The 23,222-nt window shown below is 34.5% G+C and overlaps 1 protein-coding gene across 5 annotated transcripts in view; it reads right to left on the bottom strand.

Annotated features, from left to right (window-relative positions):
* The window catches only part of CNKSR2 (connector enhancer of kinase suppressor of Ras 2), a 250,220-nt gene that overhangs the window by 184,979 nt on the left and 42,019 nt on the right, over positions 1-23,222 (bottom strand). For all 5 annotated transcript variants that reach the window (XM_017659437.3, XM_017659438.3, XM_017659439.3 and 2 more), the window contains exons 2-3: positions 18,997-19,160; positions 10,870-11,072 (exon numbers count right to left, since the gene is read on the bottom strand). In XM_017659437.3, the coding sequence (XP_017514926.1) occupies positions 10,870-11,072; positions 18,997-19,160 (367 nt within the window). The remainder of the gene's footprint in view (positions 1-10,869; positions 11,073-18,996; positions 19,161-23,222) is intronic.

The following is a 23,222-nucleotide window of genomic DNA, read 5'->3' as shown; positions in this document are numbered from 1 at the left end:
AATAATTGTTAGGTCAGGGACCCTGTGATCAGACAGAATTGTGAATTAAACCCCATTTGCAGCCAAAGATGGAGAGACAAAAGTGCGGGTTAAGCTCTATTTGCATCTGGGGTCCTACCAAACTGTTGCCAGCCCTCAGGGGAATTACAGCCTAGAATAATTATGGCCATTATGAGGAATGTTCCAATTAGATAAAATCACTTAAGAATTGCACTTAAAAGCAAAGTCTTCAAAATTCCAGAATAGTTTTATTAAAAGTTTCATTGCCAAAAGCTAATGAAAAATATTAAAGATATGAGGTACCTAAAAGAAAAAGCTATAAAACTAACCACTCCTCTCTGGCCTCCTTTGAGTACTGATCCTAGTAATTCACTCTGATAAGACTACATGATGTAAACAAAAGTCTGCCAAGTTAATGGCCTTACAGAGACCTCCACAGGGGTCCCTCCACAGTGGAGGAAGCTGAGGGACTTGCTGGTGAGCTGCTTTGTTATTCCCTTAAACAGCTAAGGGAAAAAACTCTGGCAGATACTGGAGCTTATAGAGAGGAACCAGGAAAAACTCACAAAAGTCAGCAAAGGGTGAAATTCTTACCAGAAAGAGATCTTCTGAATCTCTGTCTGTAATAATCAAAAGAGGAAAATAAAATTTCTCTTTGTTCCTTCCTTTCCAGACCCATTGGTTATTGATCCTTTCTCTCCCAGTGATAGCTACTGCCTTCTTGCCTGCCTTATTTTCCTTGGCTCCTGCCTGCCTGGACATGCAGGTTGTTGATTCTTTCTTTTGACTATCTTTGGCAGTGGCTCTGGATCTTGGGAAGGTGATGCCCTTTGCACCCTCTTTGGGGATCCCTCAGACATCAAAGGGAGTGGGGTTATTTCAATACTGCCACAATTATTTACTGTTGGTCCCAGCTGAAAACTGACAAGATATTTAAAAGAAAATTAAGTAGCTTTAGTAAAAAATTTGGCCAGATTGGAAGCAGATATTTAGGAAATGATAGAAAAATTTTAAAAAGGTCTTCTCTAAGGTAAAATTGTATCTACATACCCAGAGGGAAAGATGCAAATTGAGGATAGTGTAGTTGGACAGGTGGAGCAACCTATAATGTCATTTAAGTTACAACCCAATTCTTTGAGGAATTGAGAGCAACTTTCCTTATCTTACGAATCCTTGCAAAACTAGAAATACAACCCAAGATACAGGCCAAAGCCTCAATTCCTAAGACTGAAGAGAAATAAATGGAAAAGGAGGCCTTTTTAAAATGCAAATGGCTATAGAAGCACCCTTGCCCAAAATCTAGCCCACAGTTTCCATAAAGGTGCTTATCCAAGACAGATACAAATCTTGAAGTGTGTTCTCCATAGTACCAGTAATAAAAGCTTTAGCCATCTGAGCTAATAACCTTAGTTCATATGCCAGAAAACACTTAGTTAGGATCCAATTGTTCTTTTACTAATGAAGTTTGTATTATCATACATGTCTCATGACTAAAAGATTTTTAAACAATGACTATAAGTCTCTGTTTTTATCTGTTTTTATGTCCACGTGTTGTAGATATGTGGCATTTTTCTACCTCTGGATGGTACTGCTAAAATTAATTTGTAAAGAGCTCTATTTAAATGGTTTAAAAATAAGTGCTTATACACTAAGCATTTCTAAGTCTCAGAAATATAAACTAACCCAAATGTTTTTCAAGCTCATGTGATGTATGATAATTTTTTATATTAAAGCTACCTTAAGTTCATTGGTTTAATAAAAACAAACATGTCTTTAGAGTTATCAACATTTAGTATACTTTGATTCTACCTAGGTTCACTAAGAATAAGTTCATGTTATCTCTGTTAGGAAATTTGTTGGCAATAACTTTGTATGATAGAACTTTAATTTAAAAGTAGTTTCCAAAATCTTTTGGTAACCTGAAACCTTAAAGATTTGCTAAGTTAAATTAAATGATGGGAATTAATTGAATATCTAGATCATTTCTAAATCAGACAAAATACTGTAATATTAATTGCTAAACAAATCTAAGTTTATCTACTTTTATCTCCTTATTACACAGAAATTAAAGATATATTTGGATTTGCTAGTAAACTTGTTTGAGCTTTATTGAAAAATGGTGATATGAAGAAATATATGTTTCTAGAATTATGAAATATATTCACAAATTGGCCAATCTAAAGAATGCTGGTATAACAGTTCAATTGCTTACTGGTTTTCCAGAAGCTAAGAATTCTACTAAGTGTAATTGAAGCCAATAGAAATAATAAGGGAAACAACTCTGTATATAAGAAAAATAGGATGTGTGCTTTTGGTAAAAGAGGGTATGAGGAACGGAAATGTATTTTTTCTTGCTGTTGAAGGGAAAAGAAGGTAATTTTGTCCTAAAAGTGAGAGGCTGGTTATTAAAATAAGGAAAACTTAGAACAAAATCTGAGTGTAAAGAAGAAAGTTACAGCAAGTTCATGAAAATAAATCTTGGGGAAAGCATTTTAATGTGTGATCAAGCTGGTTAAAATTAAAAAGCATTAAAAAATTTTTTTAATATAAATATGTAAGCTGGTGCAAAATTAAAATTTGGTTTCATCTCTGTTAAAAAGAAAAAGTTATCTTGGATCATTGATCTGCTCTTGGTAGTAACAGTTGTGAAGGGTTTCTCTTTGCCCTTTAAAGTAACTACTTGGAAGACAAAATTCTGTATTTTTATCAAAATAATTTCTTGTGCTTCATTATATCTTTATTATCAGGTCATGGATTACTTAAGAAAACTGAGTCTTCTTAATATTAAAGGAGATAAATTTTACTAGTAACTATGAAATCTTCTGTATTTGCCTCTGAAGTCTTTAACTGTCACTTTGGTTAAGTAGGTAAGTAAGTATTGTTTCACACTGACATGGTCCTATCTGACCAAGTGTTTTAAAACTTTCTCAATAAATTCCTAGAAATTTGGTAAGTCATAATATAATATTACTACCTGTAATTATTCTCTTACCTTTTGAAATAGCTTTGTCATTAAAATTGAGGTTCATACTAGAAGACTTGAACCTCAGTATTAGGAAAATGCCTTAGATGATTTTCATGCTAAGGCAGCAAAAACAGAGTCTACACAGGTCATGGCACATAAGGATGAAGCCCAATCTGCTTCTACAAAAAATGACCTAAAAATCAGTGAATAGTTGGAGCTATGGGAAACCCAAGATGGCAGCTTTGTTCTTTCCTACTCCCTGGCAAACTCGATTTTTGGTTTTGAATTCCTTTGTTCATCTAATGCATTTAAGGAAACTATTCTGGTCCCCAGAGACCTTAGATCTCCTTTCTCTGGACTTTCTGAACACCTGCAGCTGGACTTGATTCAACTTCCACTTAGCATGAGCTATCAGTGTGTTCTTGTTATTGTATGTCATCCGGATGGGGTGAAGCCTTCCGCTGCCACAACACGGATGCCCTCATAGTAGCAAAGAAACTTAGAAAACATGTTTCCCACTTGGGGTACACCTTCCACAATCTCCAGTAATGGAGGCACCCACCTCACTTTCAGTCTTACTGAAAGCTTTGCAAATTTGTTGGTCTTAAACTTAAAATAGCTAAACTTGTCAAAACTACTGGAATTCACTGGCTTACAATATTGCCTTTGGTTTTGATGACTGTTCATGGTACCCCTTTTGAAAACATAAACTCACTCCATAGGAGATAGTCTCTGGCAGAACAACGACTATTGGTATACAACCTCTTGCTAAACTCTTATTGTCTCATGCTAGTCTGCAAGCCCTTAATGTCTCATGCTAGGTTACAGAAGCCTTTCCAGATACCAATTCAAAGGATCCTGCTGGTCACAGACTAGAGCCTGGTGACAGAGTATTCTGGAAACATTATTAGTAGACAGCTCTCAAGCCCCACTGGAAGGGACCTTACCAGGTGTTCCTGACCACTGACACTGCTGAACAATTAGAAAGCACTGAATCTTGGGTATCCATCTCACAACTAAACAGAGCTCCATATGACAAATGGTTTTGTACAGACACAGAAGACCTCTGAATCAGATTAATGAGGAAGAGAAAAAACTGACATTGAGGTAGACTGCTTCCACCTAAAACGTTGGATCAAGACTACATACTTTAACTAGATATGAAACTCTTCATTTTTCTTTTCCTTTCCTTTATTCTGGCATTGGCCTGGAAACATAATGCTCTCATCCATATCTCCCAGGCCATTGCTAAGGGGAGATAACCTCTGGAATGTAGAACAACCTTTAATTTCCAGCTAGGAGAAAATCTAACTGTGTCCCTAACTTTTCACAAGCACAATAAGATACCTCATTGGTAGATTTCTCTAATTTTAGAAAGAACTTTCCAGAAGCTTTTATGATTCCTTTTGGCAGGTACCTATTTCCCTGGTTAGGGATAAATGTAAATGAGGCTCTGATCAGGAACTTCTTAATTCTTAAGGTTACTGTAGAATCTGTTAGCTGCCCAACCAAGATCCTTAAACTCTCTGGCCAAAGTTCTTGATAACAGGATAGACCTTGATTGTATTTTAGCTGAGCAAGGAGTGTGTTTGCGGTGTGGCCAACACCTCCTGCTGCACCTGGATTAACACTGCTGAGGAAGTTGAAACTCAATTACATAGGATCACAAGAACAAGCCACTTGGCTTTAAACAGTCACTCTATCAGAGTGGCCTTCCTTTGATTTATTTGATTTTGACTGTTTTGGGTCTTGTGGAGCATGACTCTCAAGTGCACTCCAAATTTTGGGAATTTTCCTGCTTATAATTATCATAATAATCTCCCTGGAATGTTGTATCCTCTCAAACGGTTTAAATGCGTGTAATCAGCCAATAACTACCAAGTGGATGGTCTCCCTGAGACTGGAACATGGAGGAGAATCAAAGAGAATGACTGACTTAAGGATCATGAAGTTGGAAGTTAAACCTGTGAATATCAAAGGGTGAGAGGCAAAAAAGTCATGGCCCATAGACCCCACACCAAAGGAACAGCAAAAGCTGTGGCAACTACAGAGCAGGAGCTGACAGTGGCACTGATGCCTTAAATTTTGATCATGTTTCTCAGTTAAACTGAGAGTCTCATCAAAAGGGGAGAATTGTTAAAAAGAAAGACACAGGCCCAACATGGGGTCAACTCCTACTGGTCCAAATCACCAAACCAGGGCTTAATACCTAACCTAATTATAGTTTCAACATCCTCTGAAATGTAGTCAGTCAAGAATTTTTCATTTGAAATGTCAGTCAGGTCAGTATCAATAGGATAATGTCACATGTATCCTCTCCATCCCCAAAAGATGAGGTAATCCACCTAATAAGACTCTTTTGTCTGTCCCCAAATAAAGGTGACTTCACCTGAAATATTCCTTTTTTCTGTTTATGACTTCCTTGTCCTGCCTTTAAAAACCTTTTCCCTTTGGAGCACATCTCTGCTTTCTAGAGGGGATGCTGCCTGATCCATGAATCAACGAATCTAATTTATTGGTTCAAACGATTTGGTTGAACTTTCTTTTTTAACACATTCAAAAGGTTTTCAATGATATTAAAAAATATCTCACTAGTGCTTTCAAAGGAGAATGCAAAATAAACTTTCTATAAATAAAATTCTATGTAGCAATTTTAAGTATCATGGCCTAAAACAGAAATGTGGTAACTTGTTTAGCATTTGAAGAGAAATACCAAAGTGCAAATAAATGTTTATATATGCCACATTCCTAAGAATCACTTTCCCCAAATCCTTAAGAATTAGCCTTCAAAGGGAAATGTAGCATGGCAAAGAAACATGATAAAAAACAAACAAGAAGTGCTTTAGAATCAGATAAAAATTGATATAAATTATAATTTTCATACTAGGTGAGTGACTTTTGGCAAGTTATTTAATGCCTCATATGCAAAATGGGGATAATACTTGCTTTGTGAGAATTCAGTGAGTTGGTATATGTAAAGCATCTAGTGCAGTATCTGAAGTAGATTAAAGATTTTCACCTATTCTTTCTTTTCCTTTTTCCCTCTTCGAATGACATAAAATAAAAATTGTAACAAGCCCATACTATATTTCTGTAAATGCAAGTTCTCCCAAAATGTAACAACAAAATTTAATGCCAAAAAACATGGTTTTTAGAAAATTAAGCCAGTTATTTAGCATTAAAATAACCATAATTAACTGAGGAATGTTTTATTCTTCAACCAAAGAACTATACTGTACTGTATAACAAAAGAATAAACTAAGGTTAAAGATTCAATGCTTGGCAATATTTGATTACAGTCATCATTTCAAACCCTCCAAATTAAAACCAATTGGCACTGATGAATCAAAACATTAAGAATTTTTGGTCAACATCATTTCTGTGAAACTTTTATAATTAAGTACTTAAGTTCTAGGATCTTCAAAAGCAAAAATAAAAAAGACAAGACACATTCTAACCTTATATAAAGAAAGCATAAAGATAGATAAGTTTTGTTCTAGAACTGAAAAATATTACATAAGTTTATTTAGGGAAGACGCAGGGGGTTACTCACTAACACATTTTGTTAGTGTTTATCCTTTTGATACTACATAAAGGGAAATAAGGTAGATTTATTTCTCATATGGCTTTGGTGAACAAGGTCAATGAATTATTAGTTCTTAGAAGAGAACTTCAAATTCTGTAGGTCTTACATCCTCATTGTAAAAGAGAAAATAAAAACAAAAGTTAAGGTTCAAGGTTACCCAGGGCTAGAGACAGAGCTGAAACTTAACCCTCTCAGCCCTCTGCTCTTTTACCCTATTTCACAAAGCATTTTGGCAGGGATGCACAATAACGGACATGGAGCACACTTTCTAGCATTGATTAATGCATTTTGTTTCCTGTAGTTTATAGGACCACGGAAACAAAAGGGCACGTGGAGGGCTGTCTTGTGCTCTTGCTGTTACTTAGAAAACATTTTTTTCCATGAAATGGATAAAAATATAACTTAAATACACACCTACTGACAATTTTTAAAAGTCTAGGCTACTGGTCAGGAAAACAAATAGCCTAAACATTTCATGTGGCACAGTTATATATAAAATCCTTATTACATTAAAATTGATTTCAGGATCTGATATTTGTATTAGCCAAGGAGCAGCTGACATATTCATACAACTCACTGCAGAGGAACAGGCAAAGTCAAGCTCTCCAACACAGAGCAGCACTCGTCATTTGCCTTTCTCCTTTTCCAAAAGAATTAAGAATCTATGAAAAGGGGAAGTTAATATTACACAAAACCATCCTGAACTACAAAACATTTTTCTTTGAAGAAAAATTTCTTCAAAGAGGAATTCTCACTTATCTTTAATTCACAACCAGCTTATGCATTCTAGTTTTTATGACTTCTGAGTAACACCACTAAACTGTTGCTGGTAAGGTCAAATATATCCTGATTCCCTAACCTACCACATGCTTTCAGTCTTTACCCTACATAATCTATCAGCAGCATTGAGTTTACCTACCACTTCTCTCTTTGCCTAAAACTCTTTACTCCTGTCTTAAATCACACTCATACAATAAAGGTAACTATGTGAGATGATGGATATTAACTATCCTTACTGTGGTAATTATTTTGAATGTATATGTATATCAAGTCATAACACTGTACACCTTAAGCTTATACAATGTTATATCAATTATAACTCAGTAAAGTTGGAAAAAATACTGTAATCTCAAAAAAATCTCTACAAAAAACAAAAAAACCCTCTTTATTCTCTTTGATTCCATGACATCACTAATTCTATCTCACCTCTGTTAACACCTTCTTAATTTTTTCTATAAGCTGAACTTATAAATCATCCTTCAGTTGGTGGACCACAGAACTCATTCCTTATCCCAGTTTTCTTCATTCACTCAAAAATATTTGTTCAGCAACCACTACAGGCCAGGACCATCTAGATAATTGTGAGAGAAGTGAACAAAGCACATGAATATCCCTGCTGTCTTGAAACATATATCATATAAATAGTAGTTAGACAAAAACAGTAAGAATAATCAATAAGCAAATTACCCAGTGTGTTAGAAGGATGTGTTACAGAAAACAAATAGGATAAGAGGACTCCAGTCTAAAACTCTCCTTGGACCACCATATTAATATATCCATGACTTTGCCTATCACTTATATTTTAACTATTCCCAAATTGCTTTTGAGCATATATCTTTTCTGAGCAGCAATACTCTAAAGACCATTTCCCAGTTTATCATGCCCAACACTCAACTCAACACTTGTCTTCCTCCATAATCTGTTTTCCTATTTTGATAATGATACCACCATCCACTGGGTCAACCAAGTCAGATACCTGTTACTCACCCCAGATGTCTCCCTTTTCTTTAGTCTTAGATCTTACCTGTCACTTAGCCTTATTTATCTGCATAAATATCTCTAACATTGTATCCTCACTGCTGCTTCTCTAATTAAAAACTTCTATAAATAGCAATGGAGATGATCAAATCTGTAGTCACATGCCTGGATTGAATCCTGGCTCCACCACTTATTTGCCATTTGGTTTTGAACTTTACCTCTGTAGTACTAGTTTTCCAATCTGTAAAATGAAGATAGCCCTGCTAGGGTTGCTTTGATTAAATGAACGTGGCTGGAGGTATTAGCATCAGAATTTCCTATAGTAGCAGCAGCATAATTAATCCCTAAAATAGCCTCTTAACTGGTTTTCACTTCTTCCAAAGCCTTACTCTGCTCGAATCTTTCCCAACATTTATATATAGCCCAAGTTATCTTCAAAATTCACAGATCTAAATACAACAATGACCCTAAACAGCGCCCATTGTCTTCGGCATAAAGTCCAAATGCCTTAGCACGGCAAATACTTATTTTTAATTCTTCCTCCTCCTTCACTCAAAACTTAAGCTGTTAAAATATTATCATTATAGGTAAGCCAGCCTGGAACTGAACTTTTCTGTGAAAAATCTTCAAAACATAAACTTCAGTTTCTTTGTTCAATTTACAGTCTCAGTAGAAGATTTTAGTTATCACAAAGTTGTCTTTTTTTTTCCTTCCAAGTAAGAATTTCATTTTAATGGTCAAATTGTTAAATGGCCTTTGATTTCATTGATCACCGTGGCATGACATAACACAAAATAAGCATGTGTAAGAACCTTTGTAGCAATGGAAACCAAACAGATGATACAAATTATTTCCTTCAGGCATTTTGTCACATTTTCTCTTCCTATAAAACAAACACAAAACACCATTTTGATTGACCTCATGAATTGCTATGTGTGTTTGTATTTGTTTCTGTATATGTGTGTGCTCATGGTGAATTGGCATTTACTAAGAGCATCTTATTTGATGATAAAAATAATGAAACCATAAAAATTATGTAATACAATAAAATCTTACAAAAAATTAGTGATCTAAGCCATTTATGTGATTATACAGCCATACCTGCCATCATAAAGTAAAAAAATCCTCTAATTATTGTTTGTTTATTTATTTATTTAAGAAGTACTAGCATAAAAAGAAAATATAATGAAATTTACTAAATACAAATATTGAGGCTGAGCAAATTTATAATTATAGGGCAGGTGAAGGTACAAGTAGATGTAACAAATCAAGTATGTGTTCTTTAAGCTTTCTGATTACTGAGAAGCCTCTTGAAAAATTTATTTCATTACATAAGGATTAAGCCATATTTTAAATATATTTCACTTACTGACCATTATACAACTTGTAGAATTTACACATTTAAAGTGCAATTACTTTAATTAAATAATTGATAATGTGGTTTAGACAATTATGACAACTTTTAATGATGTCATAATACAAAAGAAACATTCTGTCTACCAACTATCAAAAAGCTAATAATATAAAGCTCAGTGTTCACATTTGGACTTACTACCATCATGTTTTATATTATTAATATATATATACATTTAGACAATATATAATTAAGTAAAATTACCTTAACTTTTACCTTAAACATATAACTACTTTTCTTTTAATAGGAGGCCTCATATTTTTAAACGCCCAAAAGATATTACATATATTATGTATATATATATCCTACTGTCAAATTTATTCAAGAAATAATTCTGGTAAAATTGTATATTATCAGAGTTCCTTATAAGAGTCAAAGTATATTTTAAAATTTCATTACTTAAGCATTATAACTAAGCACACATCCCTTACAGAAAAATTTTGAAAATGAAAGTAAAGAATTTATTTAGTTGTTTTTAAACAGTTGTAATCTGTTTAATCTTTGTAATAATCTGTTTTACCATTACAAAGTTTAACTACATATGCAATTTAACCTAACTTCTTTCATTTTATATTATGAAAACTTTTGTCATTTTATGTGTTCCAAGACAAATGAAAATTAACTAAACTATACAAAAACTGTTTTGGATATCATAAACTGTGTTTATGATAACCAAAATTAGCTGTGCAATGTGAACAGCAATGAATGAATACAGCAAAGGTAAGGAGACATGCAGTGCATGCTATGAAAGTGTCAGTGTCTAAACATCCATGTAAAACAGTAAACAGAATCCTAAAAGTCACTTTCTTACATCTGACCAGTTAATAAAAACAATAAGGCAAATCAGGAGACAAAGCAGTACTATTAAACTTGTTAGGACAGCCAAAAACAACTTTGCTTATAAAACAGCAAAGGTATTTTGAAATTGTCAGGGAATAACTGGTGATTGGCAACTCAGGTGGATATAAAATTTTACAAACAATTAATATCTATTTGATGATGTCTGTATATGGTGGTGAATCATAATTAGACATTTGTTACTTGATATATCTCGACCTGTTCAATCCTTTCCCAAGAAAACATGAAATGTTATATTCAAACTGGTGTCTGAGGAGGATAACTTATGAAACATGTGGAAGATTTTACCTGTCCAACCAGGCAAGTAAGCTCTTGGCTGCTCCAATGAGATCCACAACCGAAGTCAAAAAGTCATTTGGCAATTTTCGGCTTGTTCTCCCATCATAATGGCCACTCCTTCTTCTCCCGGTTATAAAATTCTGTAGATTTTTGGCAGAGGCATTCAACTTGTGAGAAAGGGTTTTTAGATTTTCTGTTTCCAAGCCATAGTTCTGAATTATAAAAAGAGAATAAATATACTTAAAGTCAGTATTTTATTTATTCATTAAAATATTTACTGTGTACTTTACTGTGTACAGGCAATGGAACTAGCATTAAGAGTTACAAATAAGTAAGATAGGGTTCCTGGCTTAGTGGAACCCACAGTGTCAAGTGAGGATTTGGAGAAACATCATGTAAACAAATTACAACAAAATGTTAAGTATTAATATGAACATGGAAAGATGAAGGCATTATGTTTGGGAACTATGCCACCCAAAAAGGAAAGAGGAGGGCTCATAAGTAATCTGTTTTTTAAAAACCCAAACTTAAGTTCTTTTACTTGTGAAACTTGCTCTTATCAACAATTATTTTTGAGTATTCATTAGCATATACATAGTCATGAATGTAGATAATGGGAAAAATTCTTCTTTCCCAAAGTGAGCAAAGTAAGTACAACCCAACAATAAAATGAAAAAGCAAGAAATAAATCACATGCAATACACCTTCTTTATATGTGTTCTCCATAATGACTAACATAAGTTATTTTTTATAATATGGTACCGGGAAAAACTCTACTTCCTCAGGCAACCAATATGCTTTCTCCTTTTTATAATGCAAATTCTGAAACTAAACTTATTTTTATTTTTTCATCATGGCTGGCTGCATTAGCTCAAATTGAAGCACATCTAAAGCAACCATAGTGACTTTTTGGTAAGTATATTTGTTTTCTTCTTTTCCTTGGTCTCATTTTTCAACTTTTAGTAATGTTTATTATTTCATTATAAACATTTTGTCTATAAATTATTACAGAAAGGAGTTATATGAATAAATAGAAATAAGCCCTTTTTCCTAACCATATTCAATAGGAAAATATTGTAGGTTCTCCTCACATAAACTTTAGGGTAAGATTCCATAAGTTAAGATTAAATTGTAAAACATCTGACTGTGAGTTGTAAAACACCTCTAAAAAAGGCTGGTTAATCTAATTGAAGTATGACCTTATCAAATTACTTAGCAGCATGCATATTAGTCATGTGTAAAATTAAAAGCATTATTAACTTTTACAAAATCATAAAACTCAACGAATGTTTGATAGTTTCTAAGGCCCAAACAAGTTAAGTTTGATTTACCCTCCTTTTACAGTGGTTGAAAGTGAGGCACAGAGAGATTTTTTTGGTGTGCTTAAAGAGCTCAGAGCTTAGAGTAAACGGAGTTCAGAACAGGATGACAAGACACCAGGTCACCTGTGAGGGCTTGCCTCTATCACAGCTCCTTAGCACTAATACTGTCCTTCTGTTTAAGCAGGGTGGTGACCACAAATGAAGCAAAATGGAAGATAAAATACTGGGGGAGTGAAAAAGGGAAGCAAATGGCATGATGAATTTAGCTATATTATTAAGTCAACAACCACTGGGTACCAACTTTATATGAAATTTAGGTTTATTTCTTCTATGGCAATTTAAGAAAAGAAAGAACTTGGAAGAGAAAAAGGGAAGGACTAGAGGAGGGTTTTGATGGATAAACATTAAATACCAAGTTATGTATGTTACCACTAAAGATTTCATAGTGACGAAAGTCTGAGTGCTCTTTGCTGAGACTTTAAATTTTTATTAAAAGAACACTCTTTCTTGGAGTGATAGATTTTTTTTAAAAAACACAGTATATTAAATAGCCACTGCTAAATTTGAATTGCAATATCCTCTCAAGTTACAAGGTTTCATTTGTACAAATAAAAGAATATTCTTTTCAAAGTATATTGCATCTGAGCATAGATTATCTGTCAAACATTTGGGAGATTTATCTACCTTGTCACTATATTAAGAAGGAAATCCTTTTATAAGTCTATTAAAGATAGTCTCTAATGACTAAAAAACAATTTATAATCATATCAGCTAAATTTAAATGATACTTCTGAAGTGCTTGAAAGTATTTTCAGAAGTTTTTCCCTTTGTTAAAGCATTTTTTCTGAAGTACAATTGTATTTACATTTTTCATTTTTGTGTATTAATGATTTCAGTGAGGCAACATCTGTTTACAAACAAATAATAGTAATTTCTTACAGAAGCTCAAATTATACTAGTTTATTAAAAGGAATGTAATCAATCAGCCTGGTAATGTTAACTTTCACTCAGTAGCCATTAGCCCCCATGAGATTTATTTAAATTATCTCTTTATATATAATATCAGCATCTCAAATATTTTATTAGAAAAGGTAAAAATAATTTCATAAGAATAACAGAGATAATAATATATTCATATAAATAAAAATCTGAAGGTAAAACAAAATACTTTGAAACCTGAAAAATTTAAGATAATACTAAACTTGCTTTTTAAATACAACTCAAGAATTAAGGAATAGAAAAATCTTCTGGACAAACTTGGAAGGATATTCTGAGAGGGTCTCCTAAATTGGAAACCTCCTTTATCCTCTACAGGATAAAGAAATATAGTATGTGGAGCAGAGGTGAAAAATAAGAACAAAGGAGTTCAGTGGACAAGAAGAAACAAAAGGTATGTGGCAGAGGATCGAGAGCAAAATTCTTAAAAATTTATTCTAATTAAAAAATGTAACTAGTTAAACCAATAATTCAAAAGCATTTAACAAAATCCAGAAGAGTAGGAAAATAGGTTAGAAGCTCATCTGTATATGACAGTGTCTACATGGTAGCATTTTAACAAAAGGGATAGATTAGTTGGTCTCTCAAGTTAATTTTTATTATCACAGTTCTCAATTCTCAGTAGGTCAAAATCATTACTGACAACATAGACACCTTGCTATTTCCTTCATTAAAGTGGATGGTCTGTTGTGACTCACTGAGTCACTAGTAAATCACACTCCCTTGCCTACCATGTAAAAAAGCACCACTTTGCTTGTTGGGCAGAGATATTCAGATGAGAAATACTGCCTGAACTTTAAAAAAAATGTAGGTTTATTCATTACAGACTTGCTTTTTACTGGATATGCATAGGAAAACTAGGCATCATTCTATTGGTACGGAAAGGACTACATCAAGAAAACAAAAACTTGGACATGAAATGTACTTAGCTATCTTCTTTGTACTATATATTATCTATTTGTTCATAAACTCGGCCAATAACATTACATGTCTGCAGGAACCAGCTGTGACTCTACACTGATTCAACACAGTCTAGTCTTAAAGAATTGGTGCTAAGCTCATACTGTTCTTCTCTTTTAATCACATGCATGCAAAAGCACATGAAAAAAAGAAATGAAGGATACACTTAACATTTTAGAAAACAAAGTTGACTATATCCTCACTGGTGGCTAATTTTTAACTTAAAAATATTCACTATTGACACCACATATTTTACAATGTCAATACTATTTTATTTAGAGCTCTTAATTTGAATGCAGCATGTAGTAGGTGTTTAGGTTTTATAATACTTTGCTTTATAAATATAAGTGAGTCTTAAAAGGACTGCTTTAATGAATTTCTTTAGAAATGAATTATTTTGAGATGAATGAACCAAAAAATTATGTTGCAAAAAAACAAATATTAACAATTTCATGCATCAAAATTTTCAGGCAAAATACCTATTATCTGAAAAATACATGAAGAATGAGATGAAAACTGTTCTTATCCTATCATAAATTATTTACTTATACTTCTTAATAAAAGGTATATTATAAGAACATAAATTAAGGGCTATACATTAAACCACATTTATTTTATTTATGCTTTATTATTTCAGCTAATGTACTGTGCTCTCTATTGAAGTATACAAAATGACAGCATAACAGCATGAAAGAGTTAATACCCAAATCATGAACAGCTTATTTCTTTCTAGAATAACATGGTATGAATATAGTTGGTGCTTAATAAATATATGGTGCATGAATGAACAAGTTATTAATAAACCTTTGATTTTCATCAACTGCAATAACATTTATTACCCATCAGAACTAATTTTAAGAAAAGGTAGATAAAAATATCCCATAGCTTAAAAGAAACAAAGGAATTTGGTAATTTTTCTGTGTCTTCCTTATACGAGGAACAGAAACTTCAGTCACAGGCTGTGTAGGGCAAGAGAAAAATTTATAATTCTCTGGAGAAAGGCAGAGAACTTCATTTGGCAAGGGAACATTAATTTAACATCCTCTATGTCCCAACCACTGGGAAGAAAGCATAGTAGAGAACCAAAAATACAAATCTCTCATTGTGATGTTCATGTACTTTACAGTCTGGCCCTATTCCATCTTTTAAAGCCTAGTTTCTGCTACTGTTTTCCACCTATTTTCATTATCTCAAATAGCTTATCCATTTCTCAAACATGCCAAGCATGCTCTTTATTACACACGTGTACCTGTGTACGTGTTATTTCACCTACCTGGAATGCCCTTCTCTCTGTTCTTCCACATATCAAACACATGCTCATCCTCCACTAGGCTGCTTAAATATCACCTCTTCTGCAATATGAACCCATCTAAGTCAGAGCTAGTTATTTCTGCTTCTGTGCACCCATAACACTTAGTTCATACTTTTATTTTAGTAGTTATACTACAGTATTGTGATTATTTGTATGTCATTCCCCTCCCACTTGACTTTTCAAGAGGGTGGGAATTAGATCTTATATCTGACACACAGTGCTGGGTATGTTAATTGACTCCTGAATTATACTTAATTATCTACTCATTTCTTATTGATCATTGTCATCTTAATAACAGTTACTACTTAGTGAATGCCTATTGTGTGCCAAGGCACTGAATTAGACACTATATAAATACTATCTCATTTGCTTTTCACAATACCATCATGAGGTAGTTGTTATTTTGCCCATTTTAAACAAAACAACTAAGGCTATGGTGAAATTGCCCACATGTGTGTGGATAAAGTGAAGGTTTCTATGGCCTGGATTCTCACCTGCCCCTGGTTGATTAGCTCACTACACATGTGTGGGCAATACGCTGTTATTGTCTCTATATAAAGAGCTCCGCCCAGTGCTCTGGGTTACATGGTGGCATGGCTGCAAGGCTGCAGGAGAGCAGAGATGAGACTGGAGTGGTGGCAGCACTGAGGACAGAGACTGAGACAGCTGCAGGTGTAGAGAGGTCCAGAGGCAGAGACCGACTTGCTGCATGCAGACTTGTTCTGAGTGGACAGGATTATAGTGATTGACCTGCCACCATGGGAATAAAGTTGGGTATAAATCCTTTCATCCCAAGAGTGTTTCACTGTCATTTCTTTGGTCTCATTGAATCCATAGTGAACTTGTCTAGGGCTGAAATCCATTGGCAAGACAATTGGCGTAGTCAGCAGGATTCATTGTTGACCAAGGAAAAGAACAGGCTGCCCTCATGGGAGGAGTGTTTCAGCAGGCTGCACCTATGGATGGGGAGACATTTGAGTGTCCCCCAGTGGACATGTGGTCCAACATGGCTTGCCTCCTAGAGGACTGGGCCCCACCCCAAGACTGGGAAGAGTGAAGAGAAGAGGGCAGTAAATTTGGCCCTCAGCAAAATAGGGAATTCCTTAGAGGAATAGAGTGCCATTGAGGCCGCAGGAATAGTGGGGAGTTTTCTTCTCATAATATTGAGAAAGGCCGTAAGGGAGAAGGACGCCCTCCTGCAGGAGGCACGAGAAGAGGCAGCACGAGAATGTGAGCTGCCAGATGCTGCTGAGGAGGTAAAAAATTTGTTGGTGACTAAAATGGTGTCACTACGAGGTGCTGTGGAAATGGTAAAGGATGTCTTAGTAGTCCAAGAGGACTTCAGCATGAGAAGGAGCAGCAGCCCAAGAAGGAGTGGCACAAGAAGCAGCAGCACGAGAGTGAACGCTGCCAGGTGCCATGGGGCAGGCACCCATGGGCTGAAATCCATTGGCCAGAAAATGTGTCAGTAATTCAGCCAAATTTAAATCCAAGATTTTTATATTTACAAGACCCATGTTCTTTCTAGCCCCTCACAAATATCTGAAGGAATTTAAAATCAGTCAGGTTCGTGTCATCTAACATGGAAAAAAAAGCTATGTTCTTTTCAGAATATCTGATGTACCATCAGAATCTTGCAGGATTGTTTTGACATTGATTTTTCTTACCTAACTAGGCACTGAACTTTTTTTTTTTAATTTCTATTGTGGTAAAAAACACATAACATGATATTGACCATTTGAACCATTTTTAAGAAGCATACAGTTCTGTGGCATTAAGTACATTCACATTGTTGTATAACCATCACCACCATCTATCTCCAGACCTTTTTTTAATCTTTCCAAACTGAAACTCCATACCCATCAAATAATAATTCCCCATTTCCCCTTCTCCCCCATTCCTGGAGACCACCATCCTACTTTCTGCCTTTATGAATTTGGGTACCCTAGGTACCTCATAAAAATAGTATTAGACAATATTTGTCCTTTTGTGACTGGCATATTTCACAGTATAATGTCTTCAAGATTCATCTGTATTGTAGCTTGTGTCAGAATTTCTTTCCTTTTTAAGGCTGATTAACATTCCATTGTATGTATCTACCCCATTTTGTTCATTCATTCATCCATTGATGGATTAAGCTTACTTCCACCTTTTCATGATTCTGAATGATGCTACTATGAACATGGGCATATAAATAAGTTTGAGTTCTTATTTTTACATTTTTGAATATATACCCAAAAGTGCAATCACTGGATCATGTGGTATGTTTCATTTTTCAAGAAATTGCCATATTATTTTCTATAACAGCTGCATCATTTTACACAAGGTATAGCGGAACACAAGGGTTTCAATTCCACATCCTCGCTACAATCCTTTCTTAATAGCCATCTTAATGGGTGTGTGAAATGGGCTTTTTTTTAAATGCAAGTATCTTAATGCAAATAATCTTGTATCCTTTTCTGTATTACAAATAAATAAATAAATAAATAAATAAATAAAACATCTCCAAAGCTCCAGGAAGGAGGGCAGGTCAGACTAAAGTCCATCATGCAGGAGTTGTATCTGTGTCATACTGGAAAAGTCACTTCACTTCTGTGAGCCCTAATTTTGCCACCCAGGAAAAGGGAGGAGTAGTAATCCCATTCCCAGAATTAAGGAAGTAACAGTTATACAGATGCTTGTACGAAGAAAGAAATTTGACAGAAAGTCAATAGGTCAGTCTACAAAAGTTGGGAAGCAGAATCTGGGGAAGGAAATGGAGGCCCACTAACCCTCTACTGAGGGCCTGGTACTTCCAAACTAAAGCCCTCATTTTACAGAAGAGGAAGTGGACCCTCAAAGGTTCCAGGGACCTGCACATAGTCACATTGGGTAGAGCTGGGATCTGACCCTAGAGCTAAAACTCTTAGTCTCCATAATTGACTGACTTGCATCTGATCTTATCCTGATCCCCAAAGTCCAGTGGATTAGGGCCCTGCAGATCAGAAAGTCTGAGTTAACTTGATGATAACAACAACTAATATTTAATGAGCACAGCCATTAGGCACTGACCTTTTAACATACAAAAGTAACCATATAATATACAATACTCAATTTTCATTGGATGTATAAAGAACACTCAAATAATTTGATTATTTTTCTAAAATAGGATTAGTTAATATTTGTGATACTCAATCAAAACTTTTAGAAGGAAATGGACTTTATAAATCGATTGTACATAATTGTTTACCCCAAATGCTGCTGTGAAAACTCTCTTGGTGACCTCCAACTTAAGTTTTTCAAGGAGCTAAATGTAATGTTACCAGTTGAGTTATAACTGCTTTACTTTGTAATTTGGCACTGTATAATATAGCAAATTCAATGAAAGATAAAAGTATCCTGTCCAGTTGGTTGATAATTAGAGGATTTTTTTCTACTTGCATTTAAATTATTTTAAAAAGGAGAAGGAAAAGGACTTCAATGAAAAAAAGAGGAAGAATAATTTTAAAAGTTAAGAAAACAAGAAAAAAGGCAAGATTTTCCTTCCCACCAGTTTCATGTTCCTACCAGTGCACACAGAAGGTCAACTGCTTCTAGGATGAGTTCCTGATGGCCAATGCGGCTGACCCCCAGATCTTCTAGCTCCTGATGTGTAATGCGTAGCAGCTGGTCCCCACTGATCTTCTCCCTCTCGAAGTTCTTAATATACTGCTGCAAGCAGTCATCAAGACCTGCAAAGGAAAAATATGGAAGACCACTGTGAAAACCAGTTAAACCACAAAAATAGAAAACAATAAAACAAGCATTAACTCCTGCCAAGTCACAAGGTAAGTCCATTTCAACTCTGGACTAGTAGTTCAATCATTCACCTTTTCTCAACCTGTGTATGGGCTGAAGTGGAGAAAAAAACAAATCACTTAATCAGATTCCTAGTTGTTAGGTTCCTATTTGAATTTTCCTTGGCAATTACTGGAAATCTTTACCTGTCTTCTCAACAGTTCTTTTTGTTGCCTGTTTCATAAACTGTGCTAATGGGCAGGTGCCCTTGCTTCCAAACTTATCTGCACCCTACTCCTCCTTCCTTTTATAAACCCATTGCTGAGGGAGAGGTATCCTTCCTCTAATAGGCTACTGGATCTTCCTGTGCTCCGGAATCCCATCTTCTGCCACTTCAACACAATTTCAACAATTAAACAATTAAATGTTCTCTTTATTTCAACCATTTCCTATTGACTGTTCACTGATTCCTTCTATGTTCAAACCTCTACCATCTTAAAAAACAAAATAAAATAAAATGAAAACTTTCCCTTGATCCTGTGTTCCCTACTAGTCCATTATTCCCTTCAGAGTCAAGCCCCATACCTTTACTTTCTCACCTGCAAATGCACTCCTTCATCTACTATCATCTGGATTTTACCCACACCCAAAGGTGGGAATTCAGAGTGGATACATTTTCAAGATTGCTCAGAACACTTCATAGATGACTGGCCAGGCTATAGGTTGGCTCAACTTCAACCACCTATGAAATGGCCTGAAACAAATGATAAACTGGACCAACAAGATTACTCCTCTTCAGACTTTTAAGTAAGGAATACCAAGAGAATGAGGTGATTTGCAAAAAGCAAAAGGTATTGATTATATCAAGCAGGGAGATGAAAGGTCATAATGAACCACAACCCAACTAAAATTATGATGGAGCAGAGATTATAAGCAAGTAGGGAAAACAGAGGTGAGATTAGAACAAATGTACAAAGGGGAGCAAAGTCCCATAACAGAGATTATGTAGCCATTGAGAGAGGAAAAGAGTCAGTTCTAAAAGCTGCCTGGTTCCTAATAGGGTCTAGTACCTGGCCATACATGTCCTTACTATATTATCACAGTTTCTCAAAGCAACTTGGGTTAACCTATAGTCCTCCTTAGTTGCCTTTCAGGACACTCTCCAGCTGTCCTGAAATATTGCTGCTCTCTACTCCAGGGACCCCTTCCTGTCCCTGTTACTCCTCAGTCTTTACATTCTAATTGAACATCTCATCTATGCCTATGTCTTCAACTACCATCTAACAGCCTGTATTTCTATTTTGGACCTCCCTCATGAATACCAGACATATATATCTACATCCCAACATGTCCACAACATAACTCCTAATTTTCCCTCCAGAGTTAGTCTTGCTGCTGCATTCACTGTCTCAATAAAGGGCACCACCATCTATCCCACTATAAAAAACAAATATATGGGAGCCATCTTAGATTTACCCACTTTCCCTTTATCACCACATTCAATTAATCTCCATGTCCTAATAACTGGTCCTCTGAAATATCTTTTACATATATCCTTTTCTCTCATTCTCCACTGCCATCTTTCCAAATTAGGCTATAAATATGTCTCATCTGGATGATAGCAGTTTTATGGTTTCCCTGCTGCTACTCATTATGCCCTCCAATCATCTTCCCCAACATAAAAATTCTGATGTTATTCTCTATCTCAAAATTTTTAATGCTTCCTCATATTTATGACAATAAAAATCTGAACTCCTTTATATAGTGTTCAAGGTTCTTCCTGATCTGGACCTTGCTTTCCTATACAAATTCATAATGACACCTTCTACCACACTTCCCAATCTCCTACTTTACAGACCTCCATTACAACAATGCCCACATTATATTACAATGCTTTGCTCCCATGTGTGTATGCCCAGTAAACAGCCTGGAAATTCCTTCAAGTTGGTCACTATATCTTCTGATTTTGGAGAACCCAGTGACTGACACATAGAGGTGCTCACTAAATGTAAACTAACAAATCAGATATTTAATTTTGTACCATATGACTTGGTCAGAGCAAAAAAGGAACATTTTAAATAAAAGCTAAATCTAAAAATGGAGTTGGGAAAAAGAATGTTGGGTACATGGCATTTTGAGGTACTCATGTCTTGATACATTGCAGAATAACATGAAATTAATTATAATTATATTGAGTTTATTTTCTTAATGATTCCTCTTTATAAAGGAATGTTAAAGGATCTCATACAGCACTGATGCCAGCATTATAATTAAAGTTATAGACCAAGTTACATAGTATATGGTAGAGAAGAAATAAGGGAGAGGCTTATCCTACATGTCATTAATTGGTACCTAATTTAATTATTGAGGTTTATTACTCTATAATGTAGGAATTACCCTGGTTTCTCTATTTAAAATATAAAATATATAGTAAATATATAGCTAGGATATCATAATCAAATTATAATAATGTTACTTTATGTCAATATGTATTTACAAATTACAAGGTGTTTTGTATGTATTTTTTCTCATCTGAATAATAAATAATCAATGACTTTATAATATTTTTAGAGTTGTTGTTTTGACTAACAGATAAAAATCAAAATCTTTAATCTGTATGGAGAAAATGTGGTCCAAAAAGAGTCATCTACAAAAATTACAAAAATGAATACATTATAAAATAGGGCTAAATGCCTGAACCTCATGATTTTAGTATCTATGTAGCATACATGTAATAATTAAACCCCATCATTTACTCATACACTATTTTATTTAAAGTAGCGCTATGCCATTTTTAAGAATAAGTTCTTTAGTGATAATATGACTAGTCTTCAACACTATAACATTTATTAAATAGATCAAATGATCATATATACCAGATTTTTTAATGTTATTACCGACCACATTTTCCTAAATTTTTCATCTCTAATGCTACATGAATTATTCCTTAGGTTCCACCAAATTCTATCCTTTTTTGCTGATATATGTTCTAAATAACTAAATAAAATTTATAGCCTCCACTTACAAATTCCTATTGTTCTCAAGAAAACATAAAAAGTACATTTTGATGCACACACTAAACCACACAAATTTGCCATGAAGAAAATCACACACTTTTGACAACTGAAACATTAAACTATACACTATTTTAATACCACACCTTAAAACAATGAAAAAGAAGGCTCAAAATCATTATATGCCTGAGTTTTCCAGTAAATTATGCTGCTTTCTGCCATCTGCAGGGAAGAGGAATGATAATATCACATCTAAAAAGAAGTTCCAAAAATGATGAAACACTTACAAAATGGAGACATTTGAGAAACATCCTAAGGATAAATACATTTTTAGTAAAATGACAATATTACAAAAGATGGGATGAAACAAATCACTATAATGTGGTAGTAGAAATAGTGTGCAAACTTGTAATGTTCAAAATCTTAAAAACCCACTTAAAATGGGTGTTAGAGGATGACCCTGTCCCTCCCCTTCCATAAAACTTTATACATTTTATGTATAACACATGTTCTTATCTAAAAAAGAACACTCTAATGTTTACAGAATAAAAATGTGAATCCATTAGAGTTCTGTTGCCACTCACTATTTACCGTGAAAAGCAAAGATTGACATGAGAAGGTTTGTGAGGACCTATTTTCCTTCCACAAAATAAGGTTAGGAAATTAAAACAAACATGCATCAATCCAATAATATTCTTTTGCTTACTCATACATGTGAACAATAATTCAAGGCAGATCTTACTTTTAATCTAGTTTTCAGTGCCCTCATTTCACTGACACTACTTTTTTCCAAGATTGTAAATGACCAATAACACCAGATTCAATTGCCTCATTCCCAATCTCATTCTCCCTAAGCAATTTATTTCTCTATCACTGTTTTTCCAGTCTCAGAACCATCTTTGATGACACCTTAATTTAATCTCTTATCTTGTTGGTTAGTGAGAATGATTTCTTCATTCAAAATAGCCCTTGCTCTATCCTTTCCTTTCTGACCTCACTGTT

Source organism: Manis javanica, chromosome X, assembly GCF_040802235.1.
Source record: "Manis javanica isolate MJ-LG chromosome X, MJ_LKY, whole genome shotgun sequence".
NCBI classification, from domain to species: domain Eukaryota; kingdom Metazoa; phylum Chordata; class Mammalia; order Pholidota; family Manidae; genus Manis; species Manis javanica.
This window is presented reverse-complemented; position numbering and strand designations above follow the sequence as displayed.